This window comes from Homalodisca vitripennis, unplaced genomic scaffold, assembly GCF_021130785.1.
Source record: "Homalodisca vitripennis isolate AUS2020 unplaced genomic scaffold, UT_GWSS_2.1 ScUCBcl_1864;HRSCAF=6016, whole genome shotgun sequence".
NCBI lineage: Eukaryota > Metazoa > Arthropoda > Insecta > Hemiptera > Cicadellidae > Homalodisca > Homalodisca vitripennis.
Window position 1 is genome coordinate 25,063 of NW_025777989.1, and position 15,114 is coordinate 40,176.

The following is a 15,114-nucleotide window of genomic DNA, read 5'->3' on the forward strand; positions in this document are numbered from 1 at the left end:
CATGATTCCATATGTCTAAAAATGTAATTAGAAAAGTAAAAAACTAAATATAACGAGTTTTAGATTGTGAAATTGTTCATGTCTACCATAATTTAATTTATTAGTATAGTATTATTTAATTAATAATTCTCAATTTAATGTCTAGAAACTATGGAATATGAGAGGAAAATTGAACTGCAGCTTTCAATGTCGCTGTTTTTTGTGTTGGAACACCCACTGACACTGAAGAGTCACATGAAGACACAAGGCTTAGAATATGATCACATTCTAGAGGCTCAATATGGACCAGACAAAATTGAATACCATGGATATGTCAAGAAAGACTGTGCAGGTAAAGAGTCAGATTTCAAATAAAAACTTTTGTCTACATGAAAGACACACTTACTGTCACTGTTATTAATCTAGTTCAAGAATTAAGATTGTTTATTGCTGTCCCACAATAAGAATTAGCAATTTCACTGGATTGGTATAAATTAGCTACACCATTTGTCACATTTCGTTAAACTACTTTCTTATAACTAGGTTTAAAATTTCCTTATAACTAGGTTAAAATTTCCTTATAACTAGTTCAATTTTTTTTTTAATTTGTTTAAAATTCAATATCGTTAAAATCATTTAGGCACTTTAGGCTCTTCAAGTGAATAGTGGCTTTCATTTTCAGCCACTTAACAAAAACATTCTTAAAGTTCTTAGTGCACACTGTTTCCACATTATGAGGTAACTTAATGAAAAAATGTGTACCAATGTAGGCAAAGCTATGTTGGGACTGATTTAATTTAGTGTATTTCACATAAATTATCCTCATGTCATCAAATATTATATTATTCAGGTCATAATCATGACCAGATGTTAACAGAGTTATGGTTCTGTTAGCATAAAGTTAGGCAGGTCGTTTTTTAAAAACGACCTGATAACGGTTGTTTTTAAGATGCCCTAAACGGTCATTACACTTCGAAGACTAGTGTTTAAAGAGTGCATGGTAATAGGGCCGCCCCATAGAAGAAGAAGAAGAACCCGGAGAGCCTCAGTGGAATGCAAGAAGGGACTCGATGTGCCTTCGTGCCTCATGTGACAAAACATCAGATTATTACCACAATAGTAGTACAGTCAAATCAAATCAATCTCTTTATTGCATTTTGACAATGGACATTGTATTGCAAAAGTCAGAAGTAAGTAAGATAAACCACAGACTTAGACGTTCAAAACACATTCATACTTACAATTCATGCATTCACTCAAACACATTCAAACTGACTTCAGATCCAAGTTAAATTTAGACATCCCAGCGGCTGCTGACCATGAATTCATCGACAGAATAAAACGCTTTGGACACCAAAAGGCATTTAAGACGAGTTTTGAATTGATGTTGATTGGCGGAATGTTTGACACTTTCAGGGAGCTTGTTGATTAGTCTGACACCAACTTGTTGAGGGAGATGTTGTGATAATGTCAGTCTGTATTGCCGAGTTCGGAAGTTGTCCCTGCCTCTTGTTTCATAGTGGTGAACGTCACCGCCACGAACCAAATCACACTTTGATCCGCAGTACGTGATCACCTCCAGAATATAAAGGCAGGGCAAAGGTCAGCAATTCTAACTCCCTGAAAGATTCCCTACACGACTCTCTGTAATTTAAATTTGCAATGATTCTGATTGCCTTTTTTTGGAGCTTGAAAAACTCTTTCCATTTTGTTTTTGGCACAACCTCCCCAGAGTCTCACTCCATACGCAAAGTGCGGATGAATCAGGCAGGCCGAAATATGCCATTTTCAGAACTCTGGGGGAACAGAACTTTGCCAGGTGCCGCAAGGCATATATGCCTGAGGCCACTCTAGCACATACATTGTCAACATGATCAGCCCAGGTCAGTCCTCTGTCTAGGAACATTCCCAGAAACTTTGTGGAGTTAGTTTCCTCTAAAAGCACATCATCCACAAACACGGCAGGCTGAACTTCGTGATCATTTTGTCGAAGGCTAAAACACATGACATTTGTTTTTGAATGATTTGTTTTCAGGTTCAATTCATCAAAATACTGAATGCATGCATTCAGTTCCATGAAGGATGTAATTTCCAGGTCTTGAGTTGATTTGTTTTTGATACAGAGAGTTGTGTCGTCAGCATACTGAACTAGTTTTCCATGCTGGATCACTGAATTCAGTCTGCAGAGGTAAACTAGGAACAAAAGAGGCCCAAGGATGGAGCCCTGAGGGACACCATGGGTCATTTTAATTTTGTTTGAGACGACGTTCGATACCTCAACGCACTGGTCTCGATCCTTGAGGTAAGAAGTGAGCCATAAGTGCGAGAGACCCCGAACGCCGCATTTATCCAACTGGAGCAAAAGTGTTTCATGATGCACACAGTCAAACGCTTTGGATAGGTCGAGGAATATACTGAGCACATGTTCTCGTCCTTCCAATCCATCGACAACATTGTCCAAAAGATTGTTCACAGCGTCTATTGTGGATCTGTTTTTCCTAAATCCAAATTGTTCCGGATTTAGGATATTGTTATTTTCTAGAAAGCTTGCAAGCTTTTCATAGAAAATTTTTTCAAAAATTTTGCTGAAGACTGGAAGAATTGAGATTGGACGATAGTTGCTTGCAAGGCAAGGATCGTCCTGTTTGAAGATCGGAATGACTTTGGATGTCTTCAAAAGTGATGGGAAGGTTCCTTTTTCAAAAGAAAAGTTGATCAATTTTGTGAGTGGTCTCAATATATGCCTGAAGCAGTGTTTGAGTAGCCACACTGACATCCCGTTTGTGTCACAAGATTTTTTTGAGTTGAGTCCCTGTATGACTCGTGCAACCTCCCCCTCACACACAGGAGTCAGGGCCATGGATGCAACCGATACAACAGCATCTCCTCCGTGGAACCGTGGTTCAGTTAATGCCGAACCCACTGTAGCCACGGAAGAGAAGTATTTATTAAATTCGTCTGCCACTTGAGCTCGGTTTTCAATAATTTTGTCTTCAATTTTAATTGCGATTTCTTTGGTGTTTTTTATCTGGTGTGTATCTCGAGAAAAGTCGTTTATGATTTTCCAAGCTGTTTTCGAGAAGTTTTCGCAGTTACCCAAGGCCTTATTAACATCATAGGCTTTAGCAGCTCGTATGACTTTTTTATAAATCCTTCGGTAATTTCTGAAAAAAATTTTGAAATGTTCGTTTTGGGTTCCAATGAAAATTTTGTGAAAGAATTTAAGCTTTTCTCGAGATACAAGAATTCCCTTTGTCAACCACGTGCCTTTTTTAGGTGCGTGATTGACTTTGGTCCTTCTGAACGGACAAGCAACATCCAGATAATAGTTGAAACTATCACTGAATGCCGCATACATGTCATCGACTCTTCCAGAGTTATCCAAAAATTGCCAGGGCTCAGCTTCCAAAACATCGTTTAAGTGGCGAATGTTCTGGGGCCGAATCACTCTTGCAATTTCAAATTTTGAATTTTGACTTTCAAGTTTGCACCCATGGATCACGGCCCCCTGCGCAAAGTGGTCAGAGATTGCAGAGTTCAAAACAGAGACTATGATGTCAGGAATGTTTGTGACAACATTGTTGATGGCAGTACTCGTCGTAGCTGTCACTCGTGTCGGTGAATTCACGGACCAATTTAGATTGAAAGAATTTAAAACATCGCGAAGCCGCTGGGTTAGGGGATCGGTGGGATTCATTACATTAATGTTAAAGTCTCCCATTATTAGGAACTTCACAGAATTTAAAAACAGGTAATTAAGAAGTCGCTCAAAATTTTCAAAAAAGGAGTTGCTACAGCCATTGGGTGATCTGTATAACCCGATGACTGCTATTTTTCCCAAACAGTTTGACGTGATTTTTATGCCTTCGGCTTCAAAATTCATTTCAATCATGTTGTTAATTTTGAAAGGTTCAAATTTTGAAAATGCTTTCACAAAAATTGCCACACCGCCCCCTTTGAAACGATTTCGACAGAAATGTTTTGCCAATTCAAAATTTGGAATTTTGAAAAGATGGATGTTGTCATCTATGAAACCGTGCTCAGATACTATAAACACATCGGGATTTAATTCTTCCCACATGACTGCCAATTCATCAATTTTGTTGGTTGCAATTTGGGCATTCTGATGAACAAATATCAAATTTTCGTTTGTGAATTTGGAATTTTGAGATTTTTGAAGATTTTTCCGTGTTTGGTTTTGTTTTACGGCTGGATTCGAAATCATCCCTATACCGGTTTCACTCTGACAATGTTCTCCAAGTTTTATTGTTCAGGAGAGCGTCCATTTTCGTCAACACTGCCTGGCGTTGGTGACCCCCTGAGTGCTTCCGCGTAGGTGGCATGTTGAAGTCTTGGAGGACTGATGGAGGGTGTCAGCTGACTCCCCGCCGGCAGCAGCAGGAGCCGGGACGGCGGGGGCCGGCGCAGCAGCGACGATGTGCAGCGGCGGCGCAGACACCCTGGGTCTCAGCAGTTCAAGGGTCTTTACTACCATCCCCGCCAGTAGCCGCTTACGTCGCATTGAGAGATGCTGACCGTGCCTCGTGAAATGCCTCCGGCCGATGTTATTGAAGTTTACCACGCGGATGTTGTGGACAGAGAAGGAACCTCTTTCTGTAAGTATTTACTTAGATGTTTGTTCATTTGATTATTTTAGTTCAATTCACATTTTTAAAATGTCAGTTCCTAGTATGTTTAATTGCTAGTTTAATTTTCAGTGAAGTGTAAGAATGAACAAATTATACGAATGATATATCAAATGTAGGTGAAGTACTATATCACTAAAATTATCATGCTTGAGCTATTTATCTAGTAACAAGGTAAGAGATGCCACAGCACATGTATAATAGACTTCGCTGAGATTGCATGACAAATTTGAAATCTATAAGCTCATTTCAATCCTGAGATGTCATTTGAACAGATAGTCGGACAGACAAGATTACAGAAAAGACATTTTTACATTTCCCAACATAAAAAAGAGAAATTTTATCAGCTAACTGAATGATAGGCTAAAATGAAGCACAGCCAAACCCCATGGTTGAGCATGCACCAACATAGAACTAATTCTTGTGCATGTAGAAATTAAGATTAAGACTGAACCAGATAGCTCTTTGTCGTATCACCAGGATGATGACATTAAACAAAGTGGAAACTAATATAACTAACAGAATACTCAGAAAGTATGTACCCAAAAGGTATAAACTTTGTTGACATCCTTAAACCTTTATTTATATACTTCTAGATGCCATAAATTGTATTGTTCTTATAAGGCAATATTAATCATAATTCAACTTTTTTTACAGAGGAACTTCAAGAGAATTAAAGGTTAAACTCATTTCTCATTCAAATTATTGAATCTTTTGATTTGATCTATGTCATTAATGACCTTAAAACTAAAATAGATACATATGCTCATAGTAACACCTCTCAAAATGTGTAACAATTCATATAAAAATGGTAAGGCATTTATGTAGTTTTTTTAGGTTTCTTTGTTTAATATTTATAAGATATCTTTTAGTTTAGTTTCTATAAATGATCCTTTATTAACATGTACAGTTAGTATAAAAATTATGTAACTAACTAATTAATTACTAGTTACGCCTAGGTATGTTCTTTAACACATTGACTGTGTAAGATGCCATAGTGCGGGCTGGTTATTGGGGCTACTCAAGATCACTCTGTATAGAATTTTAGTGAATTATTAATTCAAGTATTTTATGTAACATAATGTTTTGCTGATAATAAATTTAATCATAGTTATGTTATCGAACTTTTAATTTTGGTCAAATACTATATTGGTACATACTAATATGTAATTTTTATTTTTTATGATCTTCAATATACAGGTCTTACTCTATTTTCTATCTCCATAGTCTAAATTATAAGTGTAGAAATAATTATGAGGCTTAAGTAACAGTGTCAAATTTATACACAAATTTATTGTCAATATTCCTTTAAACTTATATTATTTACGTTAAATCTTACGTTGACATGTGTGATTGTAAATCTCAATTTGTAATTTATTTGTGCTGTGAGCATTGTCAATGGAACTCAGAGAAACAATAAAAACTATTAGTTGAAACTATCTCAACAGCAAACTGTAATTGTATTTGTTATATCTTTTACTAGTTATTTATATTCTTTGAAAAGTTTGGTATATTGTGGATTTTAATGAACCGTGTTAGTACAGCTTACACATAAAAATTACTGAAACAAAAAAAGTTTTACATTAAATTAATACTTTAATACAAATAATAAACAGAAAGATGCCAATGAATTGTAAGCTATTGATTTGATTATACCTAATAAAAAATATAGAACTAAAAATAAACCACTGATTATTAGTGTTTAAAGTAAGACCTAGATTACGTTTAACTAGCACTTATAGAGTATGCAGAAATAATTCAAGATTGGCATTAGCCAAAACTTTCCTTGATATTATAAAGGTTTTAAGAAACATGTTGAGAAATTATCAGGATTTTTCTATCATCGTCAAACCCAAGCATAAACATTACATGTAAAAATATGAATAGAGTATTGTTATTAATTATTTTAAAAGGTTACTATAAAATCCAATAGTATACGATAATTATATTTATTAGTATATAGAAATATCATTGTAAAATAACGACCTTTTACAGTATGATGTTATCATTGCTGTAATTGTAGTTTAGAGATTTATGTAATTTGAAAGAACTAAGTATTTGTAAAATAAACCAATGTTATTTATTATAAATGGAGCTATTTTTCTCATAATTACTCAATACTCATTAACCTTCCTAGAAGTAGACAGCCTGGTCAGACTGTTTGATCAAATCTAGTACAAGTGGCCTGATGTAGCTTATAAGTACAAGGATTTATATAATATTTGTTTGTAATGCTCAGTTTTTAATTATAGAAGATTTTTATAGATAACAGTATTTTCCATTGTTTAGTAAGACAAGTAATCAGATCTCTTCTTCAGGTGAATCACTTAACTAACACATAAGTACAATTTAGATTAAAATGAACGAATTATACCAGAGCATTGTGACATGCATATGTCAGGGATCACAAAAACATGTTGTGTCTCAACTCCATGCACACTATCTGTAAAACATCTTTATAAGACAAACGCGAATCATTAAAAGTGAACTACAGAATATAGGCCACAACAGATCTGTTCTCAATGACCAACCACTAGGAAACCAACAGATTCTACACTAAATTTCTGATGGATCCATCCTTTTTTACAGAAATCTTTCCTTGTAAAACTCATTAATAAGCTAAAACAGTTATTTTTGTAAACTATCAACTTCTTCATGTTATAAATAATCTATATTTCAGTATAACAAAATATTGTACAACATGAATCATATCCTTACATATTTAAATTTTATGTAAATTTTTATACACCTTGCACGAAGCTTAAAAATGATTTACCACTTTGGAAAAACTACCAACATTAGAATGTGAGGGAATGTTATCTGCCGATTGTGATTTTAACACAATATTATGGATTTTGATATGAGAAACTCTATTTACAATATAAAGCATACTCCATAATATTAACAGATAACCATATTTTTAAACATTCATTTGCATTGTGATTTTAACACAATAGTATGGATTTCCATATGAGAAACTCTATTTACAATATAAAGCATATTCCATCATATTAACAGATAACCATATTGTTAAACATTTATTTGCATTGAGACACTAGAATTTAAGTTTTTGAAGTGAAATATTTATGGATTTGAGACAAGGGGCTATTTATAATGCAGTTTTAAACTTTATTCTTATGTCTAAAGTGAAACCTCAAATGTGCAGCTGGCAGCTAAGTAGCGCACGCACTTATACTGTCCTTGTAGACTTAACTTGACTATTCAAATAATATTTTATTTATCTATTCAAACTTCTACTTATTTATAAAGAACCTTGTACTTCATCTTAGGAAACTCTCCAACAATGAAAAATGGCTCAAATCGCCTTTAATATAGTTTCTAGTTACACATGTCACTAAATTTTATTTCTAAATTTTTCAGAAAAATCAAAATTTTATTTTAACTTTAGGCATAATCATTTAAATACTACTCATTTTGGCCATTGGCCTATTCATAAAGGTGAAACAACTCAATGAGAAGAAAAAGAAAATTAAAAATCTTGTTGATTGTTCAAATGTTATCACTCTGTACAGCAAACACATGGGAGGCTTAGATAACATAGACTAGATGAATGGAAGATACAAAAACAAAATGAAAAAATGATATCTTTATTTGTTCTGTTATCTCATGAATGTTGTATAACAGTTGGCTTATGACAAAGAGAGCAGCTGAGGCTAAAGGTCAAACTAATGTTCTGGACTCTGTGAACAAACATATCACTAAACAAAAGTGTTAAAGAATAAGATTAACTCTTTGCCACATGGGAGCAAACATTGGCACTAAAAATGGATAACCTGGATGTAGGTTGGCAGCTGAGAAGAAAAATAAACATTGCTAAGATATCACCACAGGAAGAATAAGAAATATCAAGTCTTATATTGACAAGAATGTATTAATATGCGACATTCTTGCAAGTGTTCATGTTTCAATAGCAAGACATATATTACATAAAAATTGTGAAAACTGCATCTATGTTTTAATAATGAGAATATTTATTAAAATGTTGAAAAACGCTCATAAATTGGAAAAATGTATACACAAATTTGAGTTTTTCTGTAAAATAGATTTGTTTCTAATTGGAAACTAACAGAGTTTTTATATCTGAACTGCTTTTACCCCATTCCATTAATGTGATTTGTATTTATTTAAATATAATTAACTTAGTAAGGCCTGGGTCAGGCCTCACCCCATCTCTCATTTCAAGCCTATTCGATGGTTCCATATTGACATTACATGTTGGAATGATCACGATTACTCAATTCAGTAATGATATACTTGTTATGAAAAGTACAACATAGTATTGTACTTTTGTAACATATAAGTATGGCAAATGTCTGAAATCCTACTATCCTTTCAAATAATCCATTATCTATAACAAACATTGTTTAAAGGATATATTTGTAACATGTACAACTTATAATATTGTTAAAAATATCGATATGATGCTTGCGATATTGGCGTAAGATTGTTACGTATAAAATTTACGGGGATGGGTAAAAAATGGTACAATGCAGGATGCCAGAATGTTGCAGAAAAGAGTTAAAAACTGGAAATTTCAGGAAACTGAAAATTAGCAATGTACAAAATGTATATCAAAGACTTATCTTCTCAAATCAAGAGATATCTGATCCTGTCTCACTAAATAACTCAGGCACCATTTAACCCTTTCCCGCTCGCATTGTTTCCAGGCGCTCACGGTGTTTGTAACCTCAATTAATTTGCTCTGCCGGTCGTGCTCGGTCAAAATACGCGGCGCCTCAACTTACATACGTTCTGTCATTGTAATTAACTATAATTATATATACTAATTATTTTAATATATATTGGTTCAATGAAGATGATTGTACGAGACCAGGGAGGGGGCACACGGACAGCTGGGCGCCGGGTTGTTTGTTGCGCAGTTACTTGGTGAAGGTCATTGTCTGGCTCGCTGTCACTGCCCCTGCCACTGTGATCACTCCGAACTACATCCTCAATGCCACCAACCACTTCACAAAGCTCTGGTACATCACTACACTCACTTATGTATCGTCGCAATCACTACTAATAACGAGATCGATTTCACTGTCACGAAGTGTACGACTACAACCCGCCATTGTTTCCGCACAACTAATATAAATAGCAAAATAATGGAATAAATCTACTGTAAAAGTAAAGTAAATGGTCTCCTGATAGCACACAACCCGTAGTAGTACAAACTATTGCTACTCGAGAGCAGCACTTATCGGCTCTAGTAGATAAAACAGTGCATGCCGATCTGTGCTGTTTAGACTGCAGTGGCTATGTCGTGGCCGTGCCGATTCATGCCTTGCGAGCGGGAGAGGGTTGATAACTTACAAATAGTTTGGTCAAAATTGGGTCATCATAGCGCAAGAAAATTTGCTTTTAAAAGAAGTAACTCACAAATTACAATCCAAATTAAGTACTGCGGGGGAGAAATGAGAAGAAACGAAAAATGAAAGAAGGGAAAATATCTTGTGTTTTCTATCTTGAATCTTGAAGGAAGGAATCATTTTTATAAAATAGAACATTTACTACAACTAAACGCAGATGTTTAGGCTCAAATAATAAAAGAGAAGGAACTCCAACAAGATACCCAAAGCGTCTATGAGAGTATAACCTAAAACTAGAACAATCCCTATATCAAACAGATAGGCAAACTTGAGAAACTATTACTTTGCAGCAGAATATACTTAGAAATCAGGAAATAAAAACAAACCGTCTCAAGGATTCTTTTAAGTCAAAACATTCTTTATCTATAAAAACTTAGAGAATCATACTGGTGTAAACATATTAAAAGAAAAATAACAATTTACAATTTTTAAAGTTTTAGTCTTCAAGCATAAATATCCCTCCATTGGTAGAATTCATCCAGTGAGAACAATGGATATTTTATAAACCATTCATTTAGGGCAGTCTTCAGACTCTTTCAGCTTTTGCTTTGGATCATCTCTGGAAGTAGGTTGTACATCTTCCAACCTAAATATGAGAGTTTCTTCTCATACAATAAACTGTGATGAATACGCAGCTGGCATCTGGAGGTGTGTCTGGTGTCAGCTGTATGTCTGAATGATCTTCGTTGCAGTACTTCTTGGTCTACATGCAGTATCACCAAGTATCACCTCTTAGATGTAAAGTTAAATTACTGTCATAGTTTTTAGTGTTGGAAATTAATGGCTCACTTTCATAGCAGTAGAACTCGATGGAGATTTCCTGCAGATGTTCCTCCCTAAGTAAGAAAGCCATAACAGAGATGAAATTCAGAGTGCATGATACACCACTTTACTGTTTCTTTATGAAATATGTTTTATTTATTTTAAGATATATAAACTGGTGTTTATTTTGCTTCAAAGAGATTAAAAATATTGGTTCCAAGAAATTTTTCCATCTATTGTGATTCCTAGAAATGTTGTTTCTACTTCAATCTCCAAATCCAGTAAGTCTGGGATTTCATTTCCTCTTCTGCCATATACTAGTTGTTTAGTATTACTAATTACTAGTATTCACAGCTGTCATTTCTGTGGTGGAATTGATTGGTCATGTCAAGCACAGTCAATTGCTAAGCTTCTTGCGACTTTCTGGCCAGCAGCAACGTTGTATCATCAGCAAACATCAGTAGTTTGCAGTATTCTTCAAAGATACTGTGTCATATCATTTGTCAGTAAAATCAAAATAACAGGACCCAATGAGAGCCTTGAGGGTTATTTCGTTAAGAAGGGTTTGGACTTACCTCTTACATTGTCATATGTTTGTCTTAGTTCAACAATTTGTGTTCTTCCCTCGAGATAGCTCTTGAACTAAGATCCAACTCGATCTTTTAAACCTAATTTTTCTAGTTTGTGCATTATTAGAACATGGCCCAGGCAATCAAAAGCCTTGCTAAAGTTTTGCATAATATTCGTAAAAAATGTCATTCTTCAAGATTGTCAATTATAAATTATTCAACTAAATTATTCAAGTTTTACAATTGTTGTGGTGGTTGATTTTTCCTCAATAAATCCCTTTTGTCTGGTTATTAAAAGATATTGATATTTTCAGTGATGTATTAATCTTCTTAAAACCACTCTCTCAATTACCTTAGAGAATGTTGGTTGATAGGAGTGATGTTGGGCAATAGTTGCTGGTACACTACTGGTTTTCTAAAGGTACACCTTTGCATGTTTCAATGTTAAGGGGAAATAAAACCGTAGTAGTGTTGGTTGGTGGGACGTGTTCAGTCAAAAGTTTACTGTAATAAGTTGTGCTGTATGGTCAGATATTCCAGCATTTACTTTTTCCATGTTTAGCCCATCACCTAAGTTGGTACAGATGAAATCGTTTGATATTGAGGGTTATTCTGGTTGGGGAAGAAGTAATCTTTGAATTCTGTGGCTCGCTAAGGTGTTGTTAAGCTTTCTTGTATTACTGTTTGGTGTTAAGCAATCAATGTTGATATCTCCTGGATAAAGTGGTTTTCTGCTTTTGTATTTTCTATCACTTCTGGTAGCATATTAAGGGAATATGTTAAGGGGTATATGAACATTGGCTTGCTGGTGGTTTGTAAACACCCATAAAAAATATCCTTTTTCCATGTGTTATCTTTACTGTGGTGGTCTCAAAGTTTAATTCTTGCTCCATTTACTACTGATTACAGGTTTTGTGCAATTTTCAAAACTATTATGTACACAATTATGACACTGTCTTTTTGTAGTTTTTCTGCTGGAATAGGTTTAAAGTCTAGACTGTGGGCTTCTTCAATATTCTTTTTAAAATTCATCTAAGGTTTCAAATTGATTTAATACTTTGGCAGTAATTGGAAGTCTTTTAACAATTTTAAAAGTGTAGCATATTTGACTGTTGACGAAGACGACTTTGATTTAAATTTAGCCGTTTCTTGTTTTTAAAAGAGTTATCAAAATTTCCTGTATCCTCAGTTAGCTATCCTGGATTGTATGAAAGGAGTGCATTAAGTTTTGGTGTATTTTAAGGTTATGTTGATTTGGCTAACTGTTGGGTAATTCAAAAACAATTTTCTTTATTCCTTCTAAATTTATTTACTTATCTTTCAATACAGATTGCGTCTCTTAGTCAGAAGTGTCCAGTAAATAAGGACAGCCCTACTCCAATTCTGCTCGATCCATCAGATATAAAAAAAAACTTAATCAGATAGAAACTTAATACCTTAACCTTAGCAGCCAGACAAATCTATAATCAAAAACAGAAAAAGTCATTAACAGAACAAAACCAACCCTTAACCTCAGGAGTAAGCCAAAACTGCAAATGAAACCTGAATAGCACCTAAATGGAATGCAGCCAATCTCTGACCTCAGGAACCTGCTAAACCTGCAAAGAAAAACTGGAAATATTGACAGAAATAATGACCTTGACAGACAATACATTCCTGACCTCAGAATCCAATATCTCCAATTTACCTGGCAGTGTAAAACTTAAAATGCATCTTAGAAACTCTCCATCACTAAACTCAAAATAAAAGAGTAGTGAAGAGGTTTATCACTTCTTCATAAAATATATTACTTTTTTGAAGAACACTTAAAGAAACATTAAAATATAGAGAGTGCAGGGAACATTAAGAAGCAAGACAGCACAGACTAATCACTAATGCACTAATCTCCAATCAGTCTCAGAGCAAACAGACTACTGTTTACACATAGTACAAGCCAAAATATTCTCTCATCCTCTGAGCCTAATCTATTTGACAGTCACTAACACAACACCATGTAACACATATTTTGTACGAGAAGCATCCAACAATTTAACAAAATTAAAATCTTGTCAAAAAACCTAAATATATCTAAATTTCCAAAGGCATGTCAAACCTCCAGCACTTATAAAAAGCTAACTTCTCTAAAAGTTGCAAAACAAAATATTTACTAGTTGTTAAACAAAGTAGAGAGGCTCTCCCACTTCCTGTTAAGTGAAACACCAGATATATTAATAATGACAGAACATGTACTATCTAAAGAACACCTTGATAACACCTCTATAGCTGGCTATTCCCAGACCAGTGGCTTCTTTAGGAGAAACCATATAAAAGGAGTGACAGCCTGTATAAAACTAGGCTTAAAGTACTTTTGCAAATGATTAATACAGCTATAGCTAATCTTGCCAATCAACTTCAACTAATCGGAAATACCATTAAAGATCCAGTGGAGATAGCTGATCACTGTAATAGGTACTTCATCTCAATAGTGGAAAAGACTCTAAAACAATAACATCAATTCAAATATAACCAATCACAAGCAACATTAATAGCAGCAAAGACATTCCAGTCCAAATTTGTAGAGAGAAATAAGTTAGAGATAGCCATAGGCACTTTAAAACCTAAAACATCAACAGGGATATATTATATATCTCCCAAGTTAGCTAAATTTTATAGAAAAGATCTGAGTATTCCTTTAACAATTATAAGAAGTAAATCATTGCAGCTAGGAATTTTTCCAGTTTAACTTAAAATTGCTAAAGTGTATCAAAATTACAAGAATGGATCTGGTGCAGAAGCAAATAGTTATTGTCCAATCTTTCTTACACCAATATTTTCAAATGTGATTTGTGTAGAATGTGAGATTTTATAATAGTCTTGGAACAGCTCATCCTACACCACCATGAACAAATAAAAATCATGGTTCTTGATAGAGAGATCAAAACCTACTACTCTAAAAGAACTTGTAGAGTGTATTATTGAAAAAAATAGAAAATGATTATATTGTTACTGGTCTATTTTTATATTTCAACTAAATTTTTTACTGCCTCAATCACAGTTGCATAGTTGAAAAAAGTCAATCTTGGGACCAGTACCTCTCCCTTTATTAACTAATGATATGCCCACTTACTGATCAAAATTCTGTGAATCATTAATGTATGCAAATGATACTGTGATTACATTTTCAGAAGAAATTAAAAAGCAACTATCAATTAACAAAAAAAGAGCTTTTGCCATAACTAAAGAGTACTATGTTCCCAACCACTTAGTCCTAAACAAAGAAAAAACAGACCAGGTAGTATTCAAAACCAAAAACATGAGTACTGATAGCTAGCATCGGCTCTAAAACTAACTTAAAGTACCTTGGTATAGTAATTGACTCCAGTCAATTCCATGTAGACCAGTTATGCAAAAACCTCTATTTAGGAGTCTTTCTCGTACATAAACTCAAGCAAAAATACTCCAGAGGCAAAAAGAACTGCCTATTTTGCCTTTCTTGAGTATTGTGTAAGAAATGGCATAAATAATTCTTGGGGAGGAACAACTTCCACAAATTTAGAAAACATCCTCATTCAACAAAAATGAGCTGTTAGATAGGTATCTAGCAGATAATATTGTGGAACTTTATGTACAAGAAGTTATCCAAGACATCAGGACATTCACCAACATGACACAAGACATGCCTCAAACTTTGTCTTAACACCCTTAGTCTGTACAAAAAAATCCATCCTACATATGCTGGAGCAAAGCTGTTCAACCTACTGCCAGAAGAATTGAAGAGAAGTGATT

The 15,114-nt window shown here is 34.3% G+C and overlaps 1 protein-coding gene across 2 annotated transcripts; it reads left to right on the forward strand.

Annotated features, from left to right (window-relative positions):
- The first annotated feature begins 149 nt into the window (after positions 1 to 149).
- On the forward strand, positions 150 to 6,719 carry LOC124371707. 2 transcript variants are annotated; one of them, XR_006923269.1, is made up of 3 exons: positions 150 to 331; positions 4,254 to 4,595; positions 5,283 to 6,719. XR_006923269.1 is itself a non-coding variant. In XM_046830043.1 (3 exons), the coding sequence occupies exons 1-2, from the start codon at positions 151 to 153 to the stop codon at positions 4,525 to 4,527; spliced, it is 393 nt and encodes a 130-aa protein (XP_046685999.1). In that variant the 5' UTR covers position 150; the 3' UTR covers positions 4,528 to 4,595; positions 5,283 to 6,719. The 2 variants fall into 2 exon arrangements, 1 of the variants encoding a protein (XP_046685999.1); XM_046830043.1 differs by having other exon boundaries at positions 4,316 to 4,595.
- The last annotated feature ends 8,395 nt before the right edge of the window (positions 6,720 to 15,114 follow it).

What these genes read in the sequence shown, in the direction of transcription:
- LOC124371707 (XM_046830043.1), top strand. Translation starts at nt 151, where the DNA reads ATGGAATATGAGAGGAAAATTGAACTGCAGCTTTCAATGTCGCTGTTT. An exon ending in TGTCAAGAAAGACTGTGCAG is followed by an intron (nt 332 to 4,315) that starts GTAAAGAGTCAG and finishes GCTTCCGCGTAG; the next exon opens with GTGGCATGTTGAAGTCTTGG.